The sequence below is a fragment of the Mytilus galloprovincialis genome, chromosome 3, assembly GCF_965363235.1.
Source record: "Mytilus galloprovincialis chromosome 3, xbMytGall1.hap1.1, whole genome shotgun sequence".
Taxonomy (NCBI): domain Eukaryota; kingdom Metazoa; phylum Mollusca; class Bivalvia; order Mytilida; family Mytilidae; genus Mytilus; species Mytilus galloprovincialis.
The window spans coordinates 88,425,081-88,440,041 of NC_134840.1; the positions used below are offsets into that span (position 1 = coordinate 88,425,081).

General features: G+C 32.9%; 1 protein-coding gene across 1 annotated transcript in view; it reads right to left on the reverse strand.

Annotated features, from left to right (window-relative positions):
- Window positions 1-14,961, reverse strand: part of LOC143069302 (microtubule-associated protein 1 light chain 3 gamma-like) — a 42,433-nt gene that overhangs the window by 17,528 nt on the left and 9,944 nt on the right. The window contains exons 2-3 of the mRNA XM_076243871.1: window positions 9,815-9,870; window positions 1,366-1,472 (exon numbers count right to left, since the gene is read on the reverse strand). Coding sequence (XP_076099986.1) covers window positions 1,366-1,472; window positions 9,815-9,870 — 163 coding nt within the window. The remainder of the gene's footprint in view (window positions 1-1,365; window positions 1,473-9,814; window positions 9,871-14,961) is intronic.

Genomic DNA, 14,961 nt, shown 5'->3' on the forward strand with positions numbered 1-14,961 from the left:
CCCAACAACCAGTTGTCCAATTCATATGAAAATTTCAGGGAAGATATATATTGACTTGATTAACAAATTAACCTCTGGTCACATTTTCTCAAAATGCTTTGGTTTCAGAGTAATAAGCCAAAACATGTGTTCTATTTTTAACCATGGCAGCCATCTTGGTTGGTTGGCTTGGTCACCGCACACATTTTTTAAACTTAATACCCTAATAATGATTGTGGCTTAGTTTGGTTGAATTTGACCCAGTAGTTTCAGAGGAGAAGATTTTTGTAAACGATAACAAAAAGTTACTAAAAATTGGTAAAAAATGAATATAAAGGGCAATAACTCCTTAAGGGGTCAACTGACCATTTTGGTCATGTTGACATATTGGTAGATCTTACTTTGTTGAACATTATTGCTGTATACAGTTTGTTTATCTCTATCTATAGTAGTATTCAAGTTAATAACCAAAAATGGCACAATTTCTTAAAAATTACCAATTCAGGGGCAGCAACCCAACAACAGGTTCTCTGATTTATCTGAAAATTTCAGGGCAGATAGATACCTGATAAACAATTTTACCCTTCATCAGATTTGCTCTAAATGCTTTGGTTTCAGAGTTATAAGCCAAAATCTACATTTTACCCCTATGTTCTATTTTTAGCCATGGCGGCTATCTTGGTTGGTTGTCCGGGTCACCAGACACATCTTTTAAACTAGATACCCTAGTTATGATTGTGACCAAGTTTAGTTGAATTTGGCCCAGTAGTTTCAGAGGAGAAGATTTTTGTAAAAGTTAACGACGACGGACGACGGATGCCAAGTGATGGGTAAAGCTCACTTGGACCTTTGGGCCAGGTGAGCTAAAAATAATCCTATGAAAGTGAATGTCAGTTTCATAGAGAATTTATGGTATTATGATATTCATGATTTTTTTTTCTGATAAACAGTATATTTCTTAAGACAAAACATGTTGATTACAAAAAAATGTTCTTAAAAAAAATTATTTTCATGAAATTTCATTTGAAATTTTTATATACCGGTATATGTCAAGCTATAAAGGATTCCATTTTGCACTTACATGTATAAACAGTAATGCTGTTTTGAAAGCACACACAGAAACTCTGCCATAACATTACTTTAGATTCCCCAAGGTAATTCCGAGTTATTATAGCTGATGTTAACATGTAAAAAATAAATTTTGTTAAAATCTAATGAAATCTGTAGGTACAAGACTTGCAATGTCAGAGGACACCCAAAAGAATGCATGAAATGAACATAAAAATCTCCTCCCCTTGTTAAGCAAAAAGGACCATAATAACTTTCAGCTCTCCTTACAACATTTTTATTATTTTTGAAATTCTCAAATAGCAATACAATACTAACCTTATTATAGAAGCAAACTGTGACATGGTTAGCTCTTGTGGTACTAAGAACTTTGTTTTATCTAATAATGGTAACTGCTGCTCTTTATGATATCTTTCAACAATAACCTAAAAAAAATAATTAACAACTAAATTCTCATTTTTCTTCCTTTTCTCTATACATATATCTTTGTTTTTTTCTGTCTATTTGTTATATTTTCATAACCATCAACAGACAATTTGGACATGAAAATAAGCCCTTTTTCTCTATATACTGTGGTTTTGTTGTTACAGGTCAACCACGAATTAAAATCTTCAACAAATAACATATTTTCAATAGACTTTATATACAGCGATTGGCACTTCCACGAAATCAAATATCCAAGAATATGCAAGTTTTCAGCAATCCATGAAAAATTGGTACCCACGAAAATAAATGAATCCACAGTATAATATATATTAGCTGCAATAAGTTGCTGCTAACATATATATACAATAATTAATTTCTTTGCTTGAACAACTACAAGTTTTTTGAGAGGATTGTATGGCAATACATAATTTTATCCCATACAGGTTCAAAGTTATAGTATTGGGTTAAAATTAATATCTTCCAGCATGATGAAAAAAGATGTGGAAAACTGATTATTTGAGTGAATTTTCTATGTCCAGGGACCATAACTCTGCACAAAATCATCAGACTTGGAACAGATTTTGAACTTGATCTGTCACTTGTCATATAGCAGACAGACAGACAGACCAGAAAAAATAAATTGCTTCATCAAGCACAGCTGAATACACAGAGGTCCAACCCTGGACAGTTGGGGCAAAAATGGACACAATATTCGTGCTTGATACAGGTTGAATTTGATTTGTAATTAAATATTTGACACAGAATAACTATAGTCAAAAAACTTAGAATTGGTTATATGATTAGAATTAATATTGAATGTTATGCTTTTGTGTTTTACATTATGCCGTTGCAAACTGTCGACCCACCCTCCCACAAAAAAAATTACCCTTTTTTTGGTGCTTTTTTGCAATACACAATGCTGTTGAAAATTGACTCCACCGCCAATTTTTGTAAACACCCTTCCCCCCATTCACCATAAAAGTCTTGAACCAGATGCTTCGCAGGGTGCAGCTTTATACGACCGCAGAGGTCGAACACTGAACAGTTGGGGCAAGTATGGACACAACATTCAAGCTGGATACAGCTCTGAATTTGGATTGTGATTAAATAGCTGACACAGCATAGGTTTCTGACACAGAATGAATGTGGTCTAATGAACTTAAATTTTTTTTTTTGCTTTTGAGCAATTTACTATGCTGTTAAATATTAATCCTCTCAAAAAACAAATATTTGAAGAAATTTTCTATTTAAATTCTGAAATCTGAAAAAAAATTGACCCCCACCCCAATTTTTTTTCTCACTTTCCCCTTTCCCTTATTCCAAAAATGATCTCAATTCAAATTTCTTATGGAGCTTGCAACAATAAGGGGACAACCATTTGATATTCTGTGGGGGGGGAGGGGGGCAGGAGGATTTGTTTTTGATCGGTTATTTATTTTCGTAAACTAAGAGGACAGATTATTCATTTTCTGCACTATTGAAGCAAGATTTTTCATTTTTATTAAAGCAAGGGACTGATTATTCATTTTCACAACTATATTTATGATATTCGAAAACATACAATTTTTATATGATTTGTTTATTATAAATAATACATGTATAGTCAAGTCATTATGTAGCATTTAATCAGAATTAATCATCATCCTCTGCAGAAATGAATCTGTTATATTCCCAACTGCATATACATGTATTGCATACATATATGTACATAGTATTAAAGTTTGGTTGTAACTAGCCCCTTTTAAAAGTATTGGCAAACATATTTCGCTGAGCGGAGCGAGGCAAAATTTTTTTGAAGGGTTTTGGAGCTACTGAAGGCCCAAGAAGCTATAGAACTTGCTTCTTGCAAGGGACTCCCCGTGAACACAATTTGATATGGAGTCACAAGCGTTTGGTTTTGAAATTTCCTACATGAGGCATTTGCCTCAATGTAGTTACGGCCCTGTTAAAATAAAAGTGAGGCAAGGTTTTCTGAGACAATATACCTCAAGTTAAATGAAACCAATTTTCAGGCATTTCAAGAATATTTGAATAATATTTATACTTTTATTATTAAAAAATTTGGGAAGAGTTTCACGATTTTTTTGGGGAAAAAGATGAATTTATGAAGAATCTGGTGCCATCTCATACTTTCCATTAGACCTGCTGAGTTATTTATTTTCAATACATTGCATGTCAGGTAATTTTTTATTTTCAAACTACCACAGAACAAACCATTTATTTTTGTGATTATCAAGGCCAAGTTATCTATTTTCAAAATGATAAAAGGACACAGATGATGCCCCCGCTAGCATATAAGACGTTATACAGGGACAAATTCAAGAACTGTAAAAGTGAAGCTGCCAAAAATTGAATTTAAACTGAGTTTGGAGGTAATAAGCATTGTATACACATTTCATTAAATTTAGTTAAGACAAACTTAAGTTAAGAGAACAGAAACTAAAAAATTCTTCAATTTTTCCACTTGTAAAGGGGCATAACCCTAGAATGGTAATCAAAGTGCTTGTAATCACTGAATGGTAAAGATTGCTTTAATTTATCAGTTGGTAGTAAAGTGAATATTGCATTGTTCTTGTATATAGAATTGATTTAAGTTGATTCAGCTTCTATTCTGGACAAAGAAAGATAACTCTAATTTTCAAAGAAGATTATATAAAGCATTGGTTTTAATGTTGGAGATTCAACAACCATTCTGGACAAAGAAAGATAACTCCAATTTATTGACTTGAAACTACAAAAATGCTTGTTTTTGGCCCCTTTTTGGCCCTTTATTCCTAGACTGTTTGCCCCATAACCCTTAAAATATCTCAACCTTCTACTTACAGTATTAAACATTGTGGTACAATTTCAGAACAATTGAAATACTTATACACAACTTATTGTTCTGACACTAGATAAATGCTATTTTTGGGCCCTTTGAGCCCCTAATTCCTAAACCTTTAGGACCATAACCCCCAAACTTCTTTATAAGGTTATAAACATTGTGTTAAAATTTTATTGATTTCTGTGTACTTATACTAAAGTTATTATCCGGAAACCATTCGTCGTATAAAAAAATGAACAAGAAACAAATATGTAATATATAAACAAACAACAGCCACTGAATTACAGGCTCCTGACTTGGGACAGGCACATACATAAATAATGTGGCGGGGTTAAACATGTTAGCGGGATCCCAACCCACCCCCTTACCTGGGACAGTGGTTTATCAGTATCATTTGCATGTATTTCCCATCAGGTTCTATGTTAAACGTACATCTACTGCTGACAGCCATCTTGGATGACAAATCAGCTATAAAGTAACAACACTTAATATTTAATTTATTCAGCACCTCAAAAGAAACTTTCATAACATGTTTGGTTTAAATCCAATTTTCTAGAAGAAGACAATTGTATATACTTCCCATAGTTTCCTTTAGTATATACTAAGTACCCCTGTTGGAAGCCATCTTGGTAAATGGATTGGCTATGTACAATGTAATAACAATAACACCTCATAAGGAACATTCATGCCATGTTTGGTTTCATTCCATTCTAAGGTTTTCTCAAAAGAGCCTGTGTCAATTTTTTTCTCTCTTTCTGTTATGATTTAACAAATATGGCTGCTCATTAAATACCGTGTTTTGAAGCCGAAGTTTACCGATTGTCACCTTATAGTAAACAAATAACAACCAGATGCTCCACAGGGCACAGCTTTATACGACCGCAAAGGTTGAACCCTGAACGGTTGGGGCAAGTATGGACAAAACATTCAAGCTGGATTCAGCTCTAAATTTGGATTGTGATTAAATAGTTGACACAGCATAGGTTTCAGACACAGAATGAATGTGGTCAGTAATGAACTTAAAATATTTTTTTTGCCTTTGAGCAATTCACTATGCTGTTGAATATTAATCCTCTCAAAAAAATGTTTGAAGAAATTTTCTTTTTATTTATGAAAACACCCCAACCATTTTTTTTCTTCACATCCCCCTTTCCCTTTTTTAAAAACTGATCTCAAATCAAATTTCTAATGGAGTTTGCAACAAAAACTACTCATTTAAATACATCATAAAATATTACAAGAGGGCACACACTGAAATGTCTCGCCTTCTTTACTATATCATTGATATTATGTTGATAGTCCTAAGTATAAAGCTTTATTACAACTGTCACATAAACTTAACGTTAACCAAGATAGCTAAACAAAGACCAATGAACCATGAAAATGAGGTCAAGGTCAGATGAACCATGCCAGGCAGACATGTACAGCTAACAAAGCTTCCATACAACAAATATAGTTGACCTACTACGTATAGTTTAAGAAAAATAGACCAAAACACAAAAACTTAACACTGTGCAATGAACCGTGCAATTGAGGTCATGGTCAAATAAAACCTGCGGGACTGACATATAGATCATAATATATTTCCATACACCAAATATAGTTGACCTTTGGCATATAATATTAGATAAAAAGACCAAAACTTAAAAACTTAACTTTGACCACTGAACCATGAAAATGAGGTCAAGGTCAGATGACATCTACCCGCTAGATATGTACACCTTACAATCATTCCATACAACAAATATAGTAGACCTATTGCATAGAGTATGAGAAAAACAGACCAAAACACAAAAATTTAACTATAACCACTGAACATGGAAATGAGGTCAAGGTCAGATGACACCTGCCAGTTGGACATGTACACCTTCCAGTCCTTCCATACACCAAATATACTAGCCCTATTGCTTATAGTATCTGAGATATTGACTTGACCACCAAAACTTAACCTTGTTCACTGATCCATGAAATGAGGTTGAGGTCAAGCGAAAACTGTCTGACGGGCATGAGGACCTTGCAAGGTACGCACATACCAAATATAGTTATCCTATTACTTATAATAAGAGAGAATTCAACATTACAACCAGATGCTCCGCAGGGTGCAGCTTTATACGACCGCAGAGGTTGAACCCTGAACGGTTGGGGCAAGTATGGACACAACATTCAAGCTGGATTCAGCTCTAAATTTGGATTGTGATTAAATAGTTGACACAGCATAGGTTTCGGACACAGAATGAATGTGGTCTAATGAACTTAAAATATTTTTTTTGCCTTTGAGCAATTAACTATGCTGTTGAATATTAATCCTCTCAAAAAAATGTTTGAAGAAATTTTCTTTTTATTTATGAAATCTGAAATGAGAAAAATTTAACCCCCCACCCCATTTGTTTTCACATCCCCCTTTCCCTTTTTCCAAAACTGATCTCAATTCAAATTTCTAATGGAGTTTGCAACAATAACTACTCATTTAAATACATCATAAAATATTAAAATGTAAAATAAAGTGCTTGTTATCACTGAATGGTAAAGATTGTTTTAATTTATCAGTTGGTAGAAAAAGTGAATATACATTGTATATTGTATAAAACAATGATTTAAGTTGATTCAACTACTATTCTGGACAAAGAAAGATAACTCCAATTGAAATATTAATTATATATATAGTATAAAACAAAGATTTAAGTTGATTCAACTACTATTCTGGACAAAGAAAGATAACTCCAATTGAAATTGCAATTAGATATTTCTTGCTATTGCGCAATACTGAGTAATTGAAAATATTTGCTATTGCACAATACTGTGCAATTGAAGATTTCTTGCTATTGCGCAATACTGTGCAATTGAAAAATTCTTGCTATTGCACAATACTGTGCAATTGAAGATTTCTTGCTATTGCTGAATACTGTGAAATTGAAAATTTCTTGCTATTCCACAATACTTAATATAATAATTTTGGATCCTGATTTGAACCAACTTGAAAACTGGGCCCATAATCAAAAATATAAGTACATGTTTAGATTCAGCATATCAAAAAAGCCCAAGAATTCAATTTTTGTTAAAATCAAACTTAGTTTAATTTTGGACCCTTTGGACTTTAATGTAGACCAATTTGATAACGGGACCAAAAATTAAGAATCTACTTACACAATTAGATTCGGCATATCAAAGAACCCCAATTATTCAATTTTTGATGAAATCAAACAAAGTTCAATTTGGAACCTTTGGACCCCTTATTCCTAAACTGTTGACACCAAAACTCCCAAAATCAAACCCAACCTTCCTTTTATGGTCATAAACCTTGTGTTTAAATTTCATAGATTTCTATTTACTTATACTAAAGTTATGGTGCTAAAACCAAGAATAATGCTTGTTTGGGCCCCTTTTTGGCCCCTAATTCCTAAACTGTTGGGACCTCAACTCCCAAAATCAATCCCAACTTTCCTTTTGTGGTCATAAACCTTGTGTTTAAATTATATTGATTTCTATTTACTTATACTAAAGTTATTGTGCGAAAACCAAGAATAATGCTTATTTGGGTCCTTTTTGGCCCCTTATTCCTTTACTGTTGGAACCAAAACTCCCAAAATCAATCCCAACCTTCCTTTTGTGGTCATAAACCTTGTGTCAAAATTTCATAGATTTCTATTTACTTTAACTAGAATAATAGTGCGAAAACCAAGAAAATGCTTATTTGGGCCCTTTTTGGCCCCTAATTCCTAAAATATTGGGACCAAAACTCCCAAAATCAATCCCAACCTTCCTTTTGTGGTCATAAACCTTGTGTTAAAATTTCATAGATTTCTATTCACTTTTACTAGAGTTAGAGTGCGAAAAACTTAAAGTATTCGGACGAGGACGACAACAATGACGACGCCAACGTGATAGCAATATACGACGAAAAATTAAAATTTTTGCAGTCGTATAAAATCAGCAAAATTTCCTTAAAATTACCAATTCAGGGGCAGCAACCTATCAACGGGTTGTCCGATTCATCTTAAAATTTCAGGGCAGATAGATCTTGACCTGATTAACAATTTTACCCCTGTCAGATTTGCTCTAAATGCTTTGGTTTTTGAGTGATAAGCCAAAAACTGCATTTTACCCCTATGTTCTATTTTTAGCCATGGCGCCCATCTTGGTTGGTTGGCCGGGTCACCGGACACATTTTTTAAACTATCTACCCCAAAAATGATTGTGGCCAAGTTTGGATTAATTTGGCCAAGTAGTTTCAGAGGAGAAGATTTTTGTAACAGATTACTAAGATTTATGAAAAATGGTTAAAAATAGACAAAAAAGGGCAATAACTCCTAAAGGGGTCAACTGACCAATTCGGTCATCTGGACTTATTTGTAAATCTTACTTTGCTGAACATTATTGCTCTTTACAGTTTATCTCTATCTATAATAATATTCGAGATAATAACCAAAAACAGTAAAATTTCCTTAAATTGCAAAGTGATGGGAAAAGCTCACTTGGCCCTTTGGGCCAGGTGAGCTTAAAATGAAAGAATATCCTATATTCCAATTTGATATTATTGAGGAATGGTAGAACCTTTAACACAGGATTTTTGTCTTTACTTATTCGGGACTAGGGAATTTCGTTTCTTTATATTCTGGGTTTCGGAATCGGACACCCCCAACCCTAACCCCTAAATTTAAAGATTCTGGAACTAAAATATCACCAACTATTTCCAGAAATAATTTGAAATTACGGACCTAGATGTAAACGTCAAAAACTCCATTCCTATTCCCCTGTACCCATGGATATCATATATACTTACTCTATAGATAGAATCATATACATGTACATGTATCTTATCTCATTCTATCCCTTGTTTGTCTCCTCTTTGTCAGAATAAAAGCGAGTTTAATATTTTGTAACTGTGACTGTATGATGGTGCTTACAGAAAAGCTTAACTCCCTTTTGCAAACAAAACTATTCCTACCGATGCTGCTACTGAATTGCTGATGGAAAGGGAATTGGAAGATAACATCGATCATTGTGCTGATGATAATGTGCTACCTTTAGAAACACAGACTGCCCTGAAACAACTGAAAACTTGGAAAAGAGCATGCATGAGTGGCTAGAGATTGTGCGGTCTTGCCATGCTCCATGTTCATCACTATAAGGATATCCGCAGACCAAATTATGATTTTAAAACGATTTGACTGAACCGGCCATAGAAAAATTTGGCAAACTCTACTGAATCGATGTTTGTTCTATGTTCTGGCAGCAGACTCAAATCAGTGGTATTTGGATGATTATCTTACATATAAATTTAAATAAAGTTGTTAAAAATTTGGTGTTAGTAAAAGTCTTAAATTATGAAAAACTTATATAAAAAGTGTCCAAATTCAAAACATTATCAATTAAACTCTCTAAAAATGCCTAGAATGCAGAATTTTGCACCATTCATTTCATACCCTCCAAAAAAAATTCGCCTCTCTTCGCTAGGAAGCCAGGCTCAATTATTTTGCCTCACTAAAATAAGATGCCTAGTTCAATAATAACACTTACAGGAACTTTAGTTGGAAACTTTGATCTAATACCAATAACTTCTTCTTTACGAATAGCTGAAAAATAAAGATACAGCATCTGTAATGAATTTATTCTTCAAAATAAATAAGAAACATTCAACTAAAATGTCAAACTAGCTGCTTGCTGCTTAACACAGCATTATTGGAACCTTCTTTTTTTTATAAAATGGCAATAAACTCTCAACATGGGGTCAACTCATCAGTCCAGGGTTGGCAAAAACCCGGGTTTTATGAGTATTGCCCAGCCCAGTGGGAAATACTGGGAAAACCCGGGTTTTACTGGGTTTTAGTGGGTAATACTGGGCAATACTGGGTAATATAAAATACTGGTCAGAATTTTATAGAGGATTCAGTGATCAAACACAAATTTATACATTTAAGATATATATAACATTTTTCGTTTGTCTGGATTGGTAAAACTGTAAAGCATAAAGCAAAAAAAATGTTTTTAAATAAATATTACTCCTATTAAGAATTAACAATTACATGTAAGAAAAATTACATTTAAATAATGTATATATGTACTGTCACTAATTAGTAAGTAATTATTCAGATTAGAATGCAGATTTGTTTATGTAACAATAATCAGCCCTTTCAATTCTATAAGTGTTAATGGCATGACCCCTTAGGGTGTTTATGTAGCAATATGACAAATGTATGAATGTACAACATTTGAAATTAACAATTCACTTAAACATTGCAATAATTTTTTTTTTCAAAGTATGGATTATTGAAACAATGCTTGGTAATTAACAAGGTTTCCTTAAATGTGCAAATCTTGTATTCCGGCTACTTAGAAGGGTATTAATTGAATTTTTCATTCTTTTAGAAATGACTGTCAATGGTTATCTGTGTAAAAGTATATATTTAGCTGTAATACTATGAAACTACACCAAGACTTTACTATTTTGTGTTAAAATAAGCTTAAAAAATCATATTGCTCAGTAATGCCCAGTATTCCCCATTTCTGGGAGTATTGCCCAGCCCGGGAAAACCCGGTTTTTCCCACCCGGGAATTCCCAGGCGGGCAATACTTTGCCAACCCTGCATCAGTCAAATGAAAAATCTCAGGTTTATATTCACTGTAAAAGCTATTAATTACACACACTGAAAAGTTTCACCTGATTGATGTTAAATGTCTGTAATAATATGAGTATAACAAATATATTATATGTTGATGAAAATGAGGTCACAGTCATAATTTCCTGTCAATATATATATATATGCACATCAACGTAGTATGTTCTTATTATCTACAAAGTTTCATGCAATTCTGTTGTGTGGTTTCAGAGGAATTGAGATGACAAACTGTTGCAGTAGTATATTGAGGCAAATAAGTTCAAAGGGGTGTAACTCCTAGAAAACCAGATGCTCAGTACGGCGCAGCTTTGATGACCGCAGTGGTCAAACCCTGAACAGTTGGGGCAAGTATGGACACAACATTCAAGCTTCATACAACTCTGAATCTGGATTGTGATTAAATAGTTGACACAGTATAGTTTTCTGACACAGAATGAATGTGGTCTAATATTAGAACTTAAAATTTTTTAATTTACCTATTATGGTCCAATATCCAAAATCTAAATAAATTTTGGACCCCAAGAATTCAAGAATAAAACCCCATTGAAATTGGTCAAGAAATAAGCAATTTATACAAAGTACTGTTTTTGGCCCCCAATTCCTAAATAGTCTGGGCCATCACCCCTAAAATCAATCCCAACCTTCCTTTTTTGAAATTGAACCTTGTGGTACAATTTCAGAAAGATCCATACACTTACACGCAAGTTATTGTCTCGAAAAATGAGTATTATCTGTAATTAATATTCTTTAATATTTTTAAAAGTACATGTAGTAATTACACCATAAAAAATCTTGTTATCGGGATATATCAGTTTGTTTTGGGGATATTATAAAGGTTCTTGTATTTCTCGGGAAATAGTGGTACCGGAAACCCTGAGCTTAAAAACAACTGATCCCGGAGTCCCTATAAAGGTCCTATCCCCCCTCAATAATAAGAACTTGTATTCTGATATAGGACAAAAGTATATCTATATGCAAATTTTCATGAAATTGTAATAACTAATCTTGCAGTTTCGATCAATTCTTCAAAAATCGCAAATGAATAATGAATGCAAGCAATAATTTCTGCATTTACAGAATTAACATAGCAACAGATCCAACTATAACTAAATATTGTTGTCCTGTCATGTATAGTTGCTGAGGAACAGAACTCTTCCTGAAAAATAATCTTCACCATGTGCACTCAGGTGTGGGAAATACAAAATGTAAGTTTAATAAATGACCAATGACTGTATAAGACAAGCATATAATTATAAACATGAATTGCACGTTGGCATACCACCTCTGCCTTAAACAAGCTGCATTTAATGAATGGCTATTATTTATTTTGAATTCATTGAACCATAAAATTAATTTTTGACTCTTCACATTGAATAATCCGCAAAGCGGATTATGTTAAATGCGAAGAGTCAAAAATTAATTTTATGGTTCAATAAATTCAAAATAAATTATTGCCATTCATTATAAATAAATTTCTATCAAAAATAAAGCCCAAAGAACACTTTATATTAACAATAACAACGTACACACATGTTGGCGTATGAATACACAACGTCAGAGTGGGCGTGTCGCCATAAAAATTGACAACATTGAAAATAAAACTAATAATTTTAACCAATCAGAAGACAGTAAATACACCAAATTTATTTATTAAGGAGTAAAGTGTTCATAGTGATTTGAATGAGTACTGCTTGTACTGAACCAACATGCTGAATTAGCAAGCTAAGAAGGTACATGTAACAAGTCTGCAGAAAGTCATTATACAGATCTATACATTAGTTAAATCATGGAAAACTACTATAAGATCTAAGCTTTTTCTCTTAAAGCATTTAGTAATTGAGCTTGTTAGGCATAGAAGCTGTAAATAAATCTGTAATTACCCTTCGGTTTGACACAGTTGGGGATTGAACCCTTGATCTCACACATTCAAGATGTGCAAAGTTATTGAGAGACCAAATGGTTACTATACACATCAGTTTACAAATAGTAGCCAGTTGGTATATGTATATGAAATTTTCTTTGCATTAATATTTATCTTAGTAACTACAAGTCATAGGTCCTTGATCATTACATGTACATGGCACCAAATCTTGTAATGCCAAACAGATTTACATACTTTTAGTTTCTGTAATGTTCCTCTTTCTGTTTGGTGTCAGACTACTTGAGAGGGATTATATTGAGTGAGTAATAGCTCACAGTATATCTTGTTCCACTAGCTCTTGCTTGAAAAGGTGTATTATCACTTTATGTATATAGAACTTAGAATAAGCAGTTGAAATATATAATGATTCAAGATTCACAGCAAAGTTGAAATTTATTGTTGAAAAATTATTTACCCGGCCACCCAACTGCCACTTTAATACATCTGTTTTAGTTAATTTTTGTTTCATGTATTTATTAATAAAGTTTTGCTTATCTAAGTGTGGCTACATCAAATGTGTATTTGATCTGTTTTTCTTATTATATTTATCTACTTGTAATGGCTTAATAATAATTGTCCCTTATTTTCTTACAACCAATTTTGTTCTGTGAAATATATAGATTACTATATATTGAGGAACTTTTGATTTCATTTGTGAGAAGCCTAGTAATTTTTATCTGCTTAGTCCGCACAGGTTGAATGTGAGGCAGACTACAATGTTTTGAGACAATGTTTGGTTGTTTTGTTTATACTGCAACACAAGTACCGGTAACTTCACCAAATATATGTATTTTCGGTAGCACCTGTAACTTATAAAAAAAATACATGTATTTTCGGTATCAACCATAACTTCACCAAATACATGTATTTTGGGTATCAACAACTAAGAACTTTGAGCAGATCTATGAGGTCAAACCTACAGTCCTTCATGATTTGAACTATATATATATATATGTATTATCAACATCCAAAACAAGGCCTTTTTACAGTCTGAACAGGCTATTATTTGAACCTGGAATTATTTTCAATTATGGAATTTGCATAATTTCTTGTGTTTAAAATTTTTAATAAATTCCATATTTATTTGGTATCATAATCATTTGAGCGGTTAATAACACTTTCTTTACAATGTATTTTGGTTAGATAGTGTTGTGCGCGGCACAGTACATTCTATTTAAAATATACTATTTTCTTTGTAATAGAAAGGTTGTGCGCAGCACAGAACATTTCAGTACAGAAAAAACATGGAATTTATTAAAAATTTCAATAACAAGAAATCAAGCAAATTCTATAATTAAAAATAATTCCAAGTTCAAATAATAGCCTTTTAGTCACTGATCAATTTTTTCATAGTCTTTTATTTGACTTTATCCCATCAGTGAAAGACAAAATGTGTATGTCAATGCATTTTGACTGTGCAAATACACAGTTGCAGTATAAAGATATATATATCTGTCAGAGTGAATCACCCACAATCACTAGTTCAAAAGATATAAGGTCATTGTCAAATATAAAGTTTGTTTATTAAACTATCAGTACATGGACTGTAGGAGACAGTATCTGCACTGCAATAATAACAATCTGTATATCTGATCAACCTGATACAATTTATAGTCAGTCAATAACCCCAGAACATTCACACCTCACAATGTTTCTTCTGACCAAAAACAATTTGTACAACTTTCTGTATAATCATGATAGTAGAAAAACAAAGAATATGGCACAACATCATTAAATGAACAGTGCAAAGGATGTATTGCTGTTCTTCATCTCAAAGTCAAAGTAAGGCCTTCTACATGGAGTAAAAGAAAAATGACAAAAGAATCTCTCACCTCACCAGTCAGAGCTCAGACATAAATGTCATAAATAAGTCTCACTGGGAAAGCCATTTGGTTAAAGAGCCTGCTTATTATCTAGAAGCCCATAAAACATCTAGAAAAATGGACTGTGGTTAAAAGATAACCAGTAATCTTTAACTATAGATGTTTGACAGAAAATTGGATGTAAGACAACAAGTTAGATGTCTTCTTTATTTTTAGACTTTCGTCCGGCGTTTTAGATGTTTACTGTAATCACTCTCATACTCTCAGATAATGATGTCCCTTTAATAATTCGCGTGAATGATA